Here is a 16,687-nt window from a genome sequence, read left to right as displayed (position 1 = left end):
GTCAACAGGAAACCTAACACTTGGTCACAGACGGAACGATATAGCAGTTCGTCGTCAAATGTATTAAGGTGCAAAGTGCGACCACGATTTTCGTGTTGATAACAACGACATACAGTTAAATTACTAGCAATTACGAGAACAGTGAGATGGTTATCTATCATTCTTGAAAAACAAACAAACTTTGGCAAACTTCGGAAGCCGCAGTGCAGTTGGCTGCCACTTGGCCGCATTAATTTATGGAACCCTCTCCTAAATAACATACAGTACGGGATTTTAACAAATTCAAGTCATTCACCCGAGCAATTATTATATGCCGGTTTTTATATCAAAACCATTAAAATTCTCAAATGCATCAACTCGCCATTGCCTATACACACTAAATCAACGGTCTCAAAGAAAAAAATAGCGTCATATTAAAAATGGATGTCAGGCATGTAAGGCATTTTTCTCACGTTAACTTAAGGCAACTAACCTTACATTTCGCAACTTGTCTCTGTTGAAATAATGATGACACTCGTTTGACTCGGGTATCCATTGGAGTGTAAGCAGCTTCGTGGGTGAGGTGAATCCACTTACACCAGTAATATAACTCACCAACTTTGAGAAGCTCCAACTTGAAGACCTTTGCTGGAAATCCGCTCGTTTTCACAGTACAGGTATAGAAGGTAAAATCAGTGGTTTTGACATTTTTAATTGTCAAGCTGCTCGACGTCTTCAATGAAATTATTTCATATTCTTGAGATGAGTTCGGTAGGATCTCGCCACCCTTGGACCAGACGTAACCAGTTGTGGGCGGAATCGGGTTAGCTGTGATGAATAGTTTAAACGATGCCTCCTTGTCAATCTCGCCTGCCACGTCGTACTTCATGTTGTACCCTGGGTGTATCCGGGGAGAGTCTGCGGTTGAAAGGGGATGTTAATTTGTCAATGCAATATACAATGCAAAAAGGTCTATTTTGTAATGTACATGTAATGAAAAAGTTCTCTGGTTTTTGGTCCCTGATCGGGGTCTGTGACATGCTTTTTATCGTTCAACGCATAACCCCTTCATGGACGAAATACAATATTTAACTAAGGAATGATTGAGTGGTCAGTGTTTTGAACAGCGTATTTAACTAAATGTCTGAATGAGACCAGCCTTTGAACATATAGCTCCAGTGCTTGATTTATGCAAGTCTACTGCCATTTTTATTTTTTCAATTCCGCAAATACTTTGACCATTTCAAGCCATTTTGGATAGCTTGCTATACTATAGTGTACCGTCATGGAGTCGGAGCCAGAAAAATTAAAGAGGTTTCCAAATTAGGGCTAATTTGATGACTACGTATATAATCAATCTTTAAAAATCATTAGGGCCATAATAAAGCAGGACCATGCTCACTAGGCCTACACAAAAAAGATATGGAAAGCAGGTGCTCAAATAGGGCGTGTCTCCCTCGAACTTTGAATTGAAGAGAATCAACGAACCCTCCGCTGTTCACGACAAGTTTTCACAACAACAAATCTCGCAGATGACTAAAATTCCAGAGTGATCAACATTCGGGCAATTCATATGTATTCAACTAAACGAAATTATATATTTTGATTGACTATGTACATGCAATGTACACCCAATGTACACACCTTTGATTCGTAAACAGAACTCTACTCTAAGACTGTGCTTTTCACCCGGGCATATGGGTCAATGATGTAAAGCGCATGTGAGCAGATCATTACGACCTGGAACGTGCGCTATATAAATCCATATTTACATTACATCACATTACATACTCTCGGGTCCCAGCCAAACTTGGACGTTCTAGTTTAAACCAGCAATATAATGGTAACTGGGTTGCTCGAATTACACTATCGGTGCAAGTTGCCAAGTGAACCCCAGTCCCGAATTTAATTAATTTACCAACTTCACGCAAGGACCCAACGCGCCGCGTAGCGGCAAAATAGCAAAGCTGGCGAAAAATTTATAACGGATCACCGTGGCCTTATTATGGACTTATAGCGCGATTGTGGGGTAGTAACTATTTTGCTGTATATTGTCACGAGGAAAGAAAAGCACGTGACCTATCGCCGACCTATTGATGTAAAGTGATAATTAGAGGTATATATTAAAGGTATATAGTTCTAGAAATGTTAATAAAAAATCATTCCATATCGTCTTTTAAGAGCATCTTTAATTGTAAAAAAATATATGCCTTCGTCACATAGTCTCTGCAATGGTTTTTATCACAGTAGTCTCGCGCAGCCAGAAGTTCTTCACTTATTAGTCTGGCGCATGCCAGACAGCAATGGTCATTTTTATCACAGAAGTCTCGCGCAGCCAGAAGTTCTTGACTGATCAGTCTGGCATCTTCTTTGGACGAGGCGTTTTCCAGCAAGATGTAAGTGGGCAGAAGCAACACTGCGCAAGATTACCTCGAGCAGGGGCTAATAATAGATTATGCTAATGAGCATACCTTACTCATTGAGTTTTCCCAGAATGGTCCATATCGCGCGAAGCTCGGGATGGCATGGTTCTTCTATTGCATGTATAGAGCATTTTTAATTGTAAAAGGTATATGCCTACGTCACAGAGTCTCTGTCATTTTTATCACAGTAGTCTCGCGCAACCAGACCTTCTTCATTTATTAGTCTGGCGCAAGCCAGGTGTTCTTTGCACAAGACGTTTTCCACCACAATGTATCTGGCCCGAAGAAACACTGCACAAGATTAACTCGAGCTGGAGCTAAAAATATACTATGCTAATGAGCATACTTCCTCATTGAGTTTTCCTAGAATGGTGCATATCGCGCGAAGCTACTTAGCCTAATACCATTAGGCACGCGTGGTTGCGCTGAGGTGGCCGCTGTAATCAAGAGAGTGAGTGGTTGAGTCTCTCTAGAAGCGACTTGGTCATTACAAAAGACAGACCTGACCAAAGTTTCGCAATGCTACAATGAAAGACCTAGTCTCTCTTGAAGCACAGTCAACAGACACCACTATACCCCCTCACACTCAGAAACCACAAACGCCCATCCCTTCCTGCTACCTTAATACCTCTGGATTGTATTTATAGTGGACTCAAATACATGGGAAGGAAGAAATCGGTTTGGATATACGGATATAGAAGTAATCAGTTCAAGATTTAGTGAAATATCACAATGTTACGAAAGCCCAGAAGATTCGAAATCAACAATGCCAAACCTGACTTCAAAATTCAAAACTTGACTTCAAATTTCAAAACTGGAATTCGAAATTCAAAACTGGAATTCGAAATTCAAAACTGGACTTCAAAATCCAAAACACGACTTCAAAATTCAAAACTTTAAAATTTACCAATGACAAGCTGTCTTACAAAACTAGAACTTATTAGCTTGCTAATCATGTCACTTCCGCATTACACACTGTTCAACGCCGCCTTGGTAACTCATCATTTTGTGAAGACTCCTGGTGCGGTGCCCCCTAAATACATTTCAGTGCACCAGGCTTAGGGCCATGGGCATACAAATGATTCAACCTGATTCATATTAAAGGGACTCTATAAGGAGCAGCAAGCTAGGCGAAATATAGTTGCACTAAATCGCCAGTATTGGTCTCTACTCTTTCACAGTACATGTATCGAAACAGTTCACGTCGAAACTCGAAATAAGCCTTCTTGACTATCGCTCAATATATCATGCAGAAAAAACAATTAACGTAACTTACAGTGTACATTGAGGACTGTCGACGCCTGTCCCATTTCACCATTGTTCCAAACCTTACAGGTGAACGTCCCACTCTTATCATATGGAATACGCACGAACTCCAAGAACTTCCCATTCTGTGTGCTGGTCGCGGTGTCCTGGATGACTTGTTCCGAGGTGGCGCCACTCTTCTTCCAGAGCCACTGGTACCGCGTAATGAGCTCTGGGTTGCCCCCACCGGCGGTGCACTCAAACCATACAGAGTCATTCTCATTCACAGTCGTCTTGCTGAGTTTGACCTGGACGTTGTGTGGAACTGCGAACAGATGATTGAGCCACTGGTCAGGTATTTTTGAAAAGAAGTCACCGGACTCGTTCGGCTTTTAGACATCAAGGTGTTGTTAGGTTCATTGAAGTCATTGACGCGCTGGTCTTGGTGTCATGAAATTACAGGGTGACCCATAACGAATTTCGCAAAAATGCATTTTGACAAAAATGTCCCTACATGTTTTTTGGCACGGCAAACTTATAAATACGTTTAATGTTGCAAAATGATTGTGAATTAGAGTCGCTGCTTAGGGTTGGCCCTACATGAATAAAAATCACGTACACTGTTATTTGAAAGAAATACAGTATATTTTTTCCAATTGCTCTAAATATTATTTGATGTTTAGATAACTAGCTTATCGTAATTATAACTAAACATTCACGATCACAATTTTGTTTCGAACCAGTGGACCTTTGTTTATTTTCGGATGAGCGGGCCTTCGGACTAGCGGATCTTCTACCACACACACATAATATGCTTATTCGCTTCGGACGTCAAGCTGACTTGAAAACTACCGGGTATGAAATGGCATTTGGGGTGAATATTTACCATTCAGCATAAAACAAGAAGGTGGTGTCGAATATTTAAGCGGGGCTCTATCATATATATGAATACATGCTTTTTATTGCGCTATTTATCTGTACGTTTTCAAATTGTGCACTGCATCAATTTGGACAACTGTGCGCTTCTGGGAATGTGTTAGTGTCGGGGAATTAGAAAGATCGCTAATCAGTAAGATCGTTACTCACAAAATACGTTGTATGTGATCACCATGGACATCATGCGATTGGGAATTCCTGGTCCAGTCGCCTCACAGTAGAACTCGACCTGATTATCCTGTCGCATCATTCGCCTCGTAAAAATTAAAACACGACTATTTCCCAGAATCAGCGCCTCTTTCGTAGTCCCCTCCAGCCGTATTAATTTCACTAATGGTACCGGAATGCCGCCAATAGCTTCACATGTAAATGTTTCCGTTTGGTTTTCCGATTTGGAATTATGCGGCGGAGTTGTTGTTTTCAATTGCAAAGAATCTGGTGCATCTGGAGATAAAACCCAAGACTGGTTACAGTTTTATGCTCAAGCTGATACTCTTTCAACACGACATGCCACATTACAATGTAATTTTAAAACTACCACGCGTAAACCGGCAAATCCCCGCACATATTTAGAACTTAATCATCTTGTAGTGAATAGTAGATTCTGTACAAAAGGTCCTTTCCCCAGACTCACTCCACAGTACACATCTGATCACCGGGCTCATCCAATAAAGTGTCAATCGATATCGTCACATGTCAAATCAGTCCTGCTGATGGTGTCGACCAATATTGCAAAGAACCAAAACCCATGTTTTATCTTTATCAACAAAATCGGCTTTTAATAACGAGTATGTGATGCTTTGACATTTGTCGAAATCATCAACGGGGTTGATTGAGTTGACTGGTAAAGAAAAACTATTGATATTTGACCCCTCAAACTGTAAGAATGTTGACTGGTTATACCCCATAGATATCATTAAAACGTTATGCAGAAATTGAATGGAACTAAGATACGATCGGCCAAAAGCTGGACACATTCCAAACGAAGTGTCTGAGAAGAATTAAGGCATCTACTGGCCAAGGATTATCAATAACCAAGACATACTGCTAGATGCAAGCTGAAACCAATCTCTGAAGTTGTAAGAAAAATAAGATGGCACTGGATCGGTCACGAATTACACATGTTGACCGACTCCTTACCTAGAACAGCATTAACGTGGACTCCGCTCGCGAGGAGAGCTAAAGAGGGGCATGCGCAAACCGAAGGAAACATGGAGAAGATCCATGGAGAAGGAACTCCGAGAGAAAGACCTCACATGGGAGTCAGCCAGACGGAAAGTTACCAACCGACTTGAGTGGAGGACCGTGATTAAACCCCCATGCCACCTAACATGCCTAAGTAAGCAAGTAAGTAAGATGCTGTTTCAACCATGCATATAGTATGCACTATGCATTATAGGTGTAAGGTGTAATAGTCCTTAATTTGTATAAACAAAAAAAAGAATAATACTCACAATATACAACGAAATCCAGTTCACTGCTTTCCTTTGATCCAGCATCATTTTTCGCGTCACAAACATACTTCCCTGCATATTCCTTCGTGACGGACGAAAAATGAAGAATACCGGGTGCACTGGTCCCTGGTGAAACAGTGTTGCCATTTTTAGTCCACGTGTACGTGACTGGTTTCGTGACGTTGACATTTTCGGCATTGCAGGTCAAATTTGCAGTGTCTCCGACAATGACCGGCGATGGGTTCGTTACTGTTGGGGTGAGGGGTGGAACTGGAAACAAGGAATGAGAGAGGATATTACCGATAGCATGTAGTAAGGTTTAGACTGCCTGTGCAGTCAGTACAATTTAGTCTTGGGGTGGGGGGGGGGGGGGGGGGTGGGGGTGGGGGGTGGGGGGGGGGGGGGGGCTAGTTGTAAAGGTAAGTTGTTACCAAAAGGAAGGAAAATATATTGTTTCCAATTGAGAAGTGGGTTCAAACATTTATAAACATAGACGTCTTAACCTAACCTATACTTTTAGGTATTTTTGTTGCGTAAAAATATGCGTATTCCAATTTGAATTGCGATTACCTCTCAATGACGAAGGCCAGGTATCGTAGGCTGAAGCATCTCCCATCAGGTTGGTTCAATAGACAATGACACTTGTAATGATTTGCTTATTGTTTATAGCGAGGCCGCTCACCGACCACCGACTTGCCTCTCCTTATATCGACACTACGTCTGGTGCATGCTGGTCGGGGGCGCAGATATTTAGGTTTGTTCAGTCAATAAAAGCGGTTATAAAATATTGTCTGCTACAAAGGTGTAGTGTTGTTAAGTGCCAGAGGTAACTACATGTGTATTTGACAGAATTTGAAAGTGAAAATTATGAAAAACTGAGAATCATAAATCATTAAACGCATCATAAAAAATGCCAGACCAGCTCTTCCAATTCAATGGTGCAGAAGGTGACATTCCTACACCTCATCCTCTAATAGTTAATCATCCTTTAACAGCTAAACAGGTATTCTGTGTTTAAACGGTGTTGCAAAGGGATTTTTATGGATTGTGGCAAATATAAGTTCTAAATTTCTTTAGCAGAACTAGGAATCGAACCGGACTAAAATTCAGTATTTAAGGTTTCGTAACATATAGGGTTACATAAAATAAAAGTTTTCAAGTCAATTGCTCCAGTGGAGTCGAAACGTTCCACCGTCAGCCAATCTGAGCTATTTGACCTCTAAAACCTTAAACATTTGCCATAGTCGAAAACCCGTGAGATTAGTAATGTATGGGCATATAAATGATGAAAAAAAAGATGATCAAGCCCTTAGTTTGGGAGTTTGTGTTTTTGAATTAAGTCTTCTGGTAAAAATTGGAAAATTGACCGGACCAAACTTGTACATGTATATTTCTCGGTTCAAGTTATAGTAAGAATTACTCTACATACATGCTATGGATGATACCTCCAGAGCCAACAAATAGTTCGATCAGTCAGATCAGTTGATGACATGATCAGGACTAAAAGCTCATGCTGAAGAAATTCGAAGATTTTTTCCCTCCAATTTTAGTTATGTATTTCTATTGGCCTAATCACCACGGAGAATCAAAATCCTGAACTCCGGGTAGCAAGTGCCAACTCCAGACTGGTTCAGAGTCGTCTGGTATTCCTGAATTCCGAGTCGCTCGATAGAGCGTCTAGGAACACAGCACTCCCTTCCTTCAAATACCCAATAAAGTTCTAATACCACTTGTGCATTCGAATACGATAGTTGAAGATTCACATTAAAGGTTTCGTCCGGTAGGCTGCAATAAATGAAAAGCTTATCATGTTTATGCTTGCTTTACGATCTTTTGCTTCGTCACGCCGCCCAAGCAGAGATGTAGATCCGAATATACGCGTCCATTAAATACTACCTAATTTAGGGAGGAAACAATTGAAGGACTCGGAATTCAGGAATACCAGACTACTCCGAACCTGGACTTGGCACTTGATGCCCGGAGTTCAGGATTTCGATTCTCCAGGGTGCTAATATTGACACACATGTACGAAAGCTAATGAGAGAAAAAAAATATGACGAGCACCCCAGACATCCACGATATCTGTATATTCATATTTTCGATTAAAAAAAAGGACACTTGTTGCAAGATCAACACAGAATTTAAACCTCTCTGATCATGCCGGCTAAATTCAAGGGCATGTGCATAGATGCTGAGGTGGATCAAAATAAACTAATAATATGAGTTTAATTGACGGTCCGAATTAGCTTGCTCAAGCATAATGCTGCGGGAAAATTACTGTCTAGGCCCACACAAAAAATACCAGCATATAGACCTGTCAGAGCTCATTGTTTACATATTGAACATCCAGGCATTTGGAATGCTAATTCTACGATCATGAAAAATGTACATGTATCTTTTATCAACAGTTTATGACATATCGGCTGGCTGATTAAGCTTTGTTTTATTGTGTTGGTATCTTGCCATGGATAAAACAAAGGCCGGGTCTATTTGGCAAGCGGCTCGCCGAACAGGCATCTTTTTTGCCCTGCTTGGAGAGCCGCTTGCCAAACAGTACTAAAAATCAACTCTGTTCGGCAAGCCGGGCTTGCCAAACAGGGCAAAAATACTACCCTCTTTGGCGAGCCGGAGAGGTTACAACATATTGGCCAATCAGAGAGCAGTGACGTCATATTCGAATTTATATATATTTAACAATGGCCGACTTCCCGCTCTCGATTCAATTTCTGTTACTAAACTCGGGTTTTGGTCAATAATCCATGAAGCAGCATGTACATGTACATGACTGTATGGATTTACAAAAAAAGTCATAAACGTGATTTAACTTATAAGCATGCTAAATGCATTAGTGTGCATTTCTAAAGGCGTTTTACTGTAACTCCAGTGTTGCTGACCGTGTTGCCACGAATGATAATGAGCTCCTGGATGGTTGAATATGCATGAGTTCGGCTCTCCATCTGGGGCAGAAAAAAGGCGCTGTTTGGTAAGCCGGGCTTGCCAAATAGTCACTTCCTAAAACAAATGGCTGGGTATATTTTGCCCTGTTTTGAGAGCCGCTTGCCGAACAGCACTGATAATCAACACAGTTTGGCTTGCCAAGCAGGTTTACATAATTCTACCCTGTTTGGCGAGCTGGATACTTTACAACACATTAGCCAATCGAAAAGCAGTGACGTCATATTTGAATTAATATGTGCATAATGAAAAATGGCCGATTTCTCGCTCTCGATTCGTTTTCGTTTATTAACTCGTTTCACGTCAAAAATCGATGGAGAGGAATAAACACGAGTATGTGATTAACTGATTAGTGTAATAAATGAATTGGGTACATTGCTGAGGTCATTCGCTGTAACTCTTAGTAGTGTTGTTGACCGCTTTGCCATTGAATGATAATGAGCTCTTCGACAACTATCAATATCAATGGGTTCGGCTCTCCATTCAGGGCAAAAAAGTCGCTGTTTGGTAAACTGGGCTTGCCAAACAGTCACTACCAAAACGAATAGGGAAAAAATACAGCAGGGATACACCGATATGCAGCGAGCCGCGATTATAATAAATGCATGGGACAGAAATTAATACTTGTTGGTGTGGTCGATCACGATCATCGATAGCGCCTGCCACGAGAGTAACCAGCAACAGACAACAATTCCAAAACAACTGGATTTATAATGAACCGCACTTAACAGTGTGAATGCACTGACGAGGCCCCGTTTAGAGTTCAGCGGCTATGGTTAACCATAACCGCTTGGGTTGCTGCAAAATATGGAAACTGTCAATAAGCATTCAAAAATTACTTTATTCGATATTCAATTTGAGATATTTTAGAATAGAAATTGATACCTCACTAGTACTGTTGGTATAGATTGTCTTACCAAAACCGCGAGGGTGGAGCTAAAATGTAGACCCAAACGGAGGCAACAATTAAATTCCTCAATTAGTTACTCGCGTGATTAATTCCTCAATTACTTACTCGCCCGACTGTCCAAAATCATATCGGACATATAGTTTTCGTTGTTAAACATTGACAAACCAACTAAGTGCGTTTTATCGGACAGTTCCACTATGGTACTATCTATAACTCTAGCAGATGTTGGTGAATGAGTTAATGCCTTTACTTGTTGTGGTTGTGTTGCCAGGTAGTAGATGGCAGCACACCATGATCTTCACCTTACCTCAACTATCATAGTCTAAATACTTTTAACACCTTTAAGATTACATAATATATATATTCAGCCTTCTTAAGTTAATGTTTGGTGTGGCTCAGTGCCATTCCATACTTGCATTCAGTCAAATACATGTGTTCTCATATTATTCTTGCAGGTATGTACATACTCCAGTTTCTGTAAATTGTATATTGATACTTTGTGATCAGTGCCATTCCATATGCATTCAGTCAAATACATGTGTTCTCATATTATTCTTGCAGTAGTTAAGTGATTCAGCGATTGCTTTCCAACCAACGTTGGCGTAAGACAAGGCTGTCTCTTCTCACCAACCCTATGCAACATATTCCTCGAGAACATCATGGCAGAAGCGTGCACCGAACTAGAGTCCCCCGTGGCGATCTCGGGTCGAGAGATAAGCAATCTTAGATTCGCTGACGACATCGACCTCCTGCATGGCTCACCGAAGGACCAGATTGACCACTCCCACAAAGTAGACAATACCAGCGGCAGATATGGTATGGAGATCAATCTGGAGAAAACGAAGACCATGGTATCCGGCGGCCAGGAGCAGATAGATGTGTGCATAAGGGACTACCATCTGGAGCAAGTGTCAGATTTCGTCTACCTCGGCTCTACGCAAACAGAAGATGGGACATCACTGAAGGAGGTGAAGGTTCGAATTGCCAAAGCTACAGCAGCCCTGGCAAGACTGAAGAGGATCTGGCGAGATAGGAACATCTCTATGCAGTCAAAGCTTCACCTACTAAGATCATTGGTGATCTCGGTGTTCCTATATGCTGCTGAGTCGTGGACGCTGAACACTGAGACTGAGAAACGCATCAACGCGTTCGAGCTAAACTGCTACAGAAGGCTTCTAAACATCCACTACACGTCACACACCACCAACATCCAGGTCAGAGGGCTGGTCACCCAGCACATTGGACGTAACGACAGCCTGTTGGCAGTTGCCAAGAAGAGGAAACTGAGATGGTTTTGCCATGTGACCAGAGCCAAGGAAGCCCTGGCAAATACGATCTTGCAGGGCACAGTTGAGGGAAAGCGAAAGCGAGGGCGCCCAAAGAGGATCTGGATGGATGACAGAAAAGATTGGACAGGACGTAGAACAGAGGACCTGATCCGCCTTGCAGAGGACCGATCCCTATGGTGCCAAGTAGTCATGCATGCAGCGTCGCCCCAATGGCCTAACAGCTGCGGGACATGATGAAGATGATGATGATGAGTTAAGTGAATTGACCAATGGCCTAAGATATCGGCCACATTTTTGGTCGCTCCTCGGACTCGACCCAACGATATAATTTACTAACAGCAGGGTCAGACTGCTGGCCTGCCCTGATATCAACAGTTGGCCAAGGAGAATCTACCAAGATCGCCTCTGCAGTCGACAAATCGTCCGATACAGACAAACATAAAGAATCCACAAAGTTGCAATCAGTCTGCACTGCTTGACAAATTGCCTTAACACTTTCCATTTCAACCTTGGACCAAGGAAACCTTGACAAAACATCTGCATCTACATTAGACGCACCAGGAACATATGAGATATCAAAATGAAATGTAGAGAGTTCAGCTAACCAACGGTGACCCGTGGCATCATTCCGGTTGGACCTTGATGTTTTTCCTCTGCTACACAGACGACAATGACAAATTTAAAGCACATACATGTTTGACATTGATTTGCTGGTGGGTGTTTCTAGATGATTACTTGAACACATCTCCGCAGTGTACAAACAATAATGCTATATCTCCCGAAAGTATCGTGTCCATTGGTCGCATTCTTCTGTTATGAAAGGGTATTTCAATGCGAATCGTTGGGCTATACATCGTCGCCCACATTAATATGTGCACTTGTCCACCCGATGCATGTACAATAAAGAATTAGCCCATGTACTTTCTGTTAGTATATCTGCTTTTGACGCGCTTGTACACAGTGAGCTCTTAACATATTTACATTGATGTGGCTGTCCAGAATTAGTATAGAAAACTTCGTTTTTGTAGGCTATGCTTAATTTGCGGTACAACTTGTCTTATTCCTACCATATCTGCCTAAGTGGTGAAGACTATTGCATGTGCTGTGCTGTGTAGCATGTTCGACAGAATACGCCTATGTGAGGAGAAACAATTGGCTCAAAGTGACTTAAAATGCAGTGATGAAAGGCAGACTGTCCGCTATGGTTACCAGTATGCACTGTTCTGACTGTCCGCTATTATTACACTTGCAGTGTATTTCTAATGTGAGAGGCTATTGTATCTTTTCTTTTGTTCCTTTTTTTCTGAGTGGGATGACTCGGGGATGACTTATTAGGAGGTTGAGAATAGTAACTTTCCAATGATACTTTGCGATGCAATGATTAAGCCAAGATGTCATGTTCGAAGTCTGGGTGTGGAGCTCGACTCCCAACTGACCATGCAACGTCAAGTTGGTAGCATCTTGTCAAGTTGCAGTTTCCACCTTGGACAGCTTGGTCAGATTCGGAGTGTCATTGACACTGACACCTGCAAGACTGCAGTCCACTCCCTCGTGACATCGCGTTTAGATTACTGCAACTCACTTCTGGCTGGTGCTTCTGCTGCACAAATTGCACGTCTCCAGAGACTTCAAAATCGTTCTGCTAGACTGATAACACTCAGTAGCTCTCGTGAACATATTACTCCAGTCCTGTTTAAACTACATTGGCTGCCCGTAAAGCTACGGATTGATTTTAAGCTACTCGTCTTTGTCTTCAAGTGTTTGCGCAACATGTCACCATTTTATCTAAAACTTGAGTTTTATACTCCAACCAGATCACTATGGTCTTCAGACTCCCTGAAGCTGGCAGTACCACGCACTAGGCGTACCATTGGAGATCGTTCCTTCTCAGTTGCAGCCCCAAGGCTCTGGAACGATCTCCCTATGGCAATAAAATCTGCCAGCTCGCTGCCAGCTTTCAGGAAGAGTCTGAAGACCCACCTTTTCAAATCATTTTATAATATGTATTAGTACCTTTTACGTAATGTTTTTAAGTAATGTATCTAGGCCTATTTATTTTTATCTTTGTGAGGCGCCGCGATATATACATGAGCGGCGCCATACAAATATCGTTTTATTATTATTATTATTATTACTTATACGTGTACGGTACGGATAAAACTGTAGAAAGATGATTAATTTTGTGTGCATGTCTATCCGTACGAATAAGGATCTGTGGTAAGTCCCTAATCTCAGCCTCCCCATTATCTCGGGGGCAAGATTTAGTAAGTCGGGGTGAAGACTTCAAAATGTTGTTATTAAATAACGATTGTTTTCTCGATTTTGCTGTCATTTTCATAATCTTGGGGTTACGACTTAGTAAGTCGAGGGGACTACTTACCGAAGTGAGGCTGGGATTACCTAATTTTACGAAACGGTTTCGGCGTAATCACAATACATATCAGGCAATAGCATGCCACGACCGTCAGCTGATCTTGCTCCAGTATGCCCTCAACATACAAAGTGATTTGTTTGAAGATGAATGCTACTCAGCTCTTAAATTAAAACTTACCTAAAACCTCCAATCTCAGTCTGGTTGTGGCCTCGCGTCCATCTGCCTCACACCCCCAATCTCCACTGTCCGATATTTGAACATTACTTAATTTAAAATTAAAATTGTTCTCATCGCATTGACTCTTCGTCAATCTTGATTTGGAATCATTTACCGAATCTTCATCAACGAAACAATTTAACGTCATATGAACTGTTCCTCTGTTGTGACTCTTGTCCTTCCACCACACGACATAGCTGGCAGTTCCACCCGCAACGTTGCACATTAGCGTTGTTGTATCGCCCAGGCGCGGCCGTGAATTGCTGAAGGTATTCTTCACCGTGAGCCCAAGAGTACCTGAAATTGGAAAAGCAACACGATATTATGCCTTGTATACACAGGGGCGTAGCTAGCGGGGAGGGGGATCAGGAGTCACCAAAAATGTTGTTTTGACCGAAACAGCTCAAAGGTGTCATGCCCTCCCCTTTCCCCAAACCAAAAGGCCAGCGACGCCCGTTTTACACACGGGCCATATAAAAAGTGCAACAACATATTGATACATTGTTAAACGTTAAGTGGGAATAGATGATTGTTGAAAAAAAACTTTATCGATGATGATGCATGTAACAGTTGCACTAGAATACACAGATAAGTCACTAATGTACGAATGGTTTGAACATAAACCACCAAAAAAGTGCGCTGGGACAGAGCGTTGACCAAAGTCAATTCCGCACAGCAGGGAGTCGGGCGTATTCTGTAGTCGGACCCTAGCTTGCGGATCGGTACGGAGCGTAGAAATTTAAATTGAATTCAAAATTTCAATATCTAAACCACATGTATGTTTGATGTTTTCTTATATAGAAGTTATCGGTTGAGGAATCTAAAATATACGGGAGAGGGTCGGGCTGCCTGAATAAATTCCAACCGAATTTGACCACCCTTTGGATTTGTATGGTTGGCTTTAGTGGTTTTCCCAGAGACCATCAGTTGCATAATTGACATCCTGATTGAATTGAATGGTTGAAACTCATCTGCATTCAGCATTTTTGAAGGACATGGCGTGAGGGTGGAAGACTGCTTATTATATTTGGCCGAGGCCATCCAAAATTGAACTATGGTCGATCGGAATCTAGTAAAGCTTGAGGGGTCATCTCAGAGTGTTGTTCACTGGACACGAAAGCAGAGTGCAAAAATCCCAACAAAGTTGAACTTTTTAGGTTAAAAAATCAAATATTTTGAAAATGTTGGGAGGCGATAATCAACTATGCAGACACTGGACGATTTTACAGGTTAATCACAATTTTCAGGAATTGAGAAAGTTTCCGAAAATCTCAATCGATCGGCAAACGTCGAACAACGGTGAAACCCAAGTCAGCCTATTGATCGGAAAAATCACTATGCCAAATAATGGACACATGATCTAATAACCATGCATCAAAAATTGGTGAAAAAATATTGGGAGATCATCACGGAGTGATTTACAAATATCCGGTGGTTAATGATTTCTAGCCGAGACTGTACAGTCCTACCAGGAAGTATATGTCCACAGGTTTTGTAAATATCACAGAGATAGAATAAGATAATTGAGGCATGTATCTGTTGGACCCAGCTAATCTTGTCTCTTCATTATGCAACAGGCAATTTTAAAAATGTCCAAAAAGTAACTTTTTTATTTTATTTCATTTTCGTTCTTCTCACAATTTATGGATGAACTATAATGCAACAAAGGTTTTGTTTGCTTTCATTTGTAGAAAATTCCTGTTAAATTCGTTCATTTTGAAGATCAGTTTTAGCTCGCTACGGGTGATTGTTTTTTCCAGACAGCTGGGGACCTTTGAGAACAGCCTTCATAGTCAGCAATGCAGTCAGTGATGTTCTTTATGGCCAACTCAGCGCATACATGAGAGATTGAGGGTCTTTATCAAAGGTTATGGAAGGATTGAAAAAATAACATAAAAATCTAAAGCAAAAATGTGCGATTGTCATAACAATCGAACTCATTCTATGAAATTGCAAGTCTAAAAATATGATGGTCATAAAGCACAGTTGATGGACTCATGTGAATTTTTTATTTTATACCTTTTTTAATATTTGTTACAAAACGAAGGGATGGAATTAGGTGCATCCAAATACAACAGATATATGACTAACTAAATGTGCCATACTCTGCTGAAATTCGCATTCAAATATCTTATTTCATCTCAGTGATATTAAAAAAAACGGCGGACATTTTCTTTTTGGAAGGACTGTACATGCAATTTGTATATTATGGTGATAATATCCATTTCAACAGTAAACAGCCAAAAGTGTGATGTTTTAAATGTGGACAAATATTACTTACCTCCAAACTGGAGTATCGAAAGTGCCCATATTGGTAGAATTTTCATGGCGATTACGCTCCAAGTTCTTCAAAGGTAATTGACTTCAAGGATAGTGTAATTAGTTCATACTGATATCTTAGCTAAATCTCTGCCGTGTAACTCCATTTAAACGTAAGGACTCCTTTTAGCGCTATTTCATTGAATCCGGTGACCCTTGGTGGCACGGCATAAAGTTTTATGACAGACATCAGCTTGGACATTTCTGATTATCAGCCCAAACGCCTGGTATACCCGTCGATCAGATAACATATTGATAGTATTTTTTACAAGCTTTTTCTGTAACAGGAATGTAAATCGAGACGATGATATGATGTTTGACGGGACAGTCAAATAATGTATCTGGACAAGGAAGCAATTATAAATGTATATATAATTGTAATTATGTATATCAACACGTGATCACTTAATAATGATATATACATGTAGTTGTCCTACTTCCTTTTGTTTCGTCGATCTAATACCGGTTTGTTATTTACTGGCATTGAAGAACTACATGTATTTCCATGATATGACATACACCTGTACTAGATCGACTACATGGATTCCAGCTATATTATTGTTCTATGTCCGAAAGCCTGAACGCGT

The 16,687-nt window shown here is 41.1% G+C and overlaps 1 protein-coding gene across 1 annotated transcript in view; it reads right to left on the bottom strand.

Moving 5' to 3' along the window:
• LOC135502555 (titin-like) overlaps positions 1 to 16,278 on the bottom strand; it is a 30,088-nt gene extending 13,810 nt beyond the window's left edge. The window contains exons 1-6 of the mRNA XM_064795504.1: positions 16,063 to 16,278; positions 13,743 to 14,078; positions 6,038 to 6,307; positions 4,734 to 5,027; positions 3,679 to 3,972; positions 595 to 897 (exon numbers count right to left, since the gene is read on the bottom strand). Of these exons, the coding sequence (XP_064651574.1) occupies positions 595 to 897; positions 3,679 to 3,972; positions 4,734 to 5,027; positions 6,038 to 6,307; positions 13,743 to 14,078; positions 16,063 to 16,108 (1,543 nt within the window). The 5' untranslated portion in view covers positions 16,109 to 16,278. The remainder of the gene's footprint in view (positions 1 to 594; positions 898 to 3,678; positions 3,973 to 4,733; positions 5,028 to 6,037; positions 6,308 to 13,742; positions 14,079 to 16,062) is intronic.
• Between the last annotated feature and the right edge of the window lie 409 nt (positions 16,279 to 16,687).

Source organism: Lineus longissimus, chromosome 18, assembly GCF_910592395.1.
Source record: "Lineus longissimus chromosome 18, tnLinLong1.2, whole genome shotgun sequence".
Lineage (NCBI taxonomy): Eukaryota > Metazoa > Nemertea > Pilidiophora > Heteronemertea > Lineidae > Lineus > Lineus longissimus.
The sequence above is the reverse complement of the archived record's forward strand: the minus strand, read 5'-3'. Positions and strand labels throughout refer to the sequence as shown.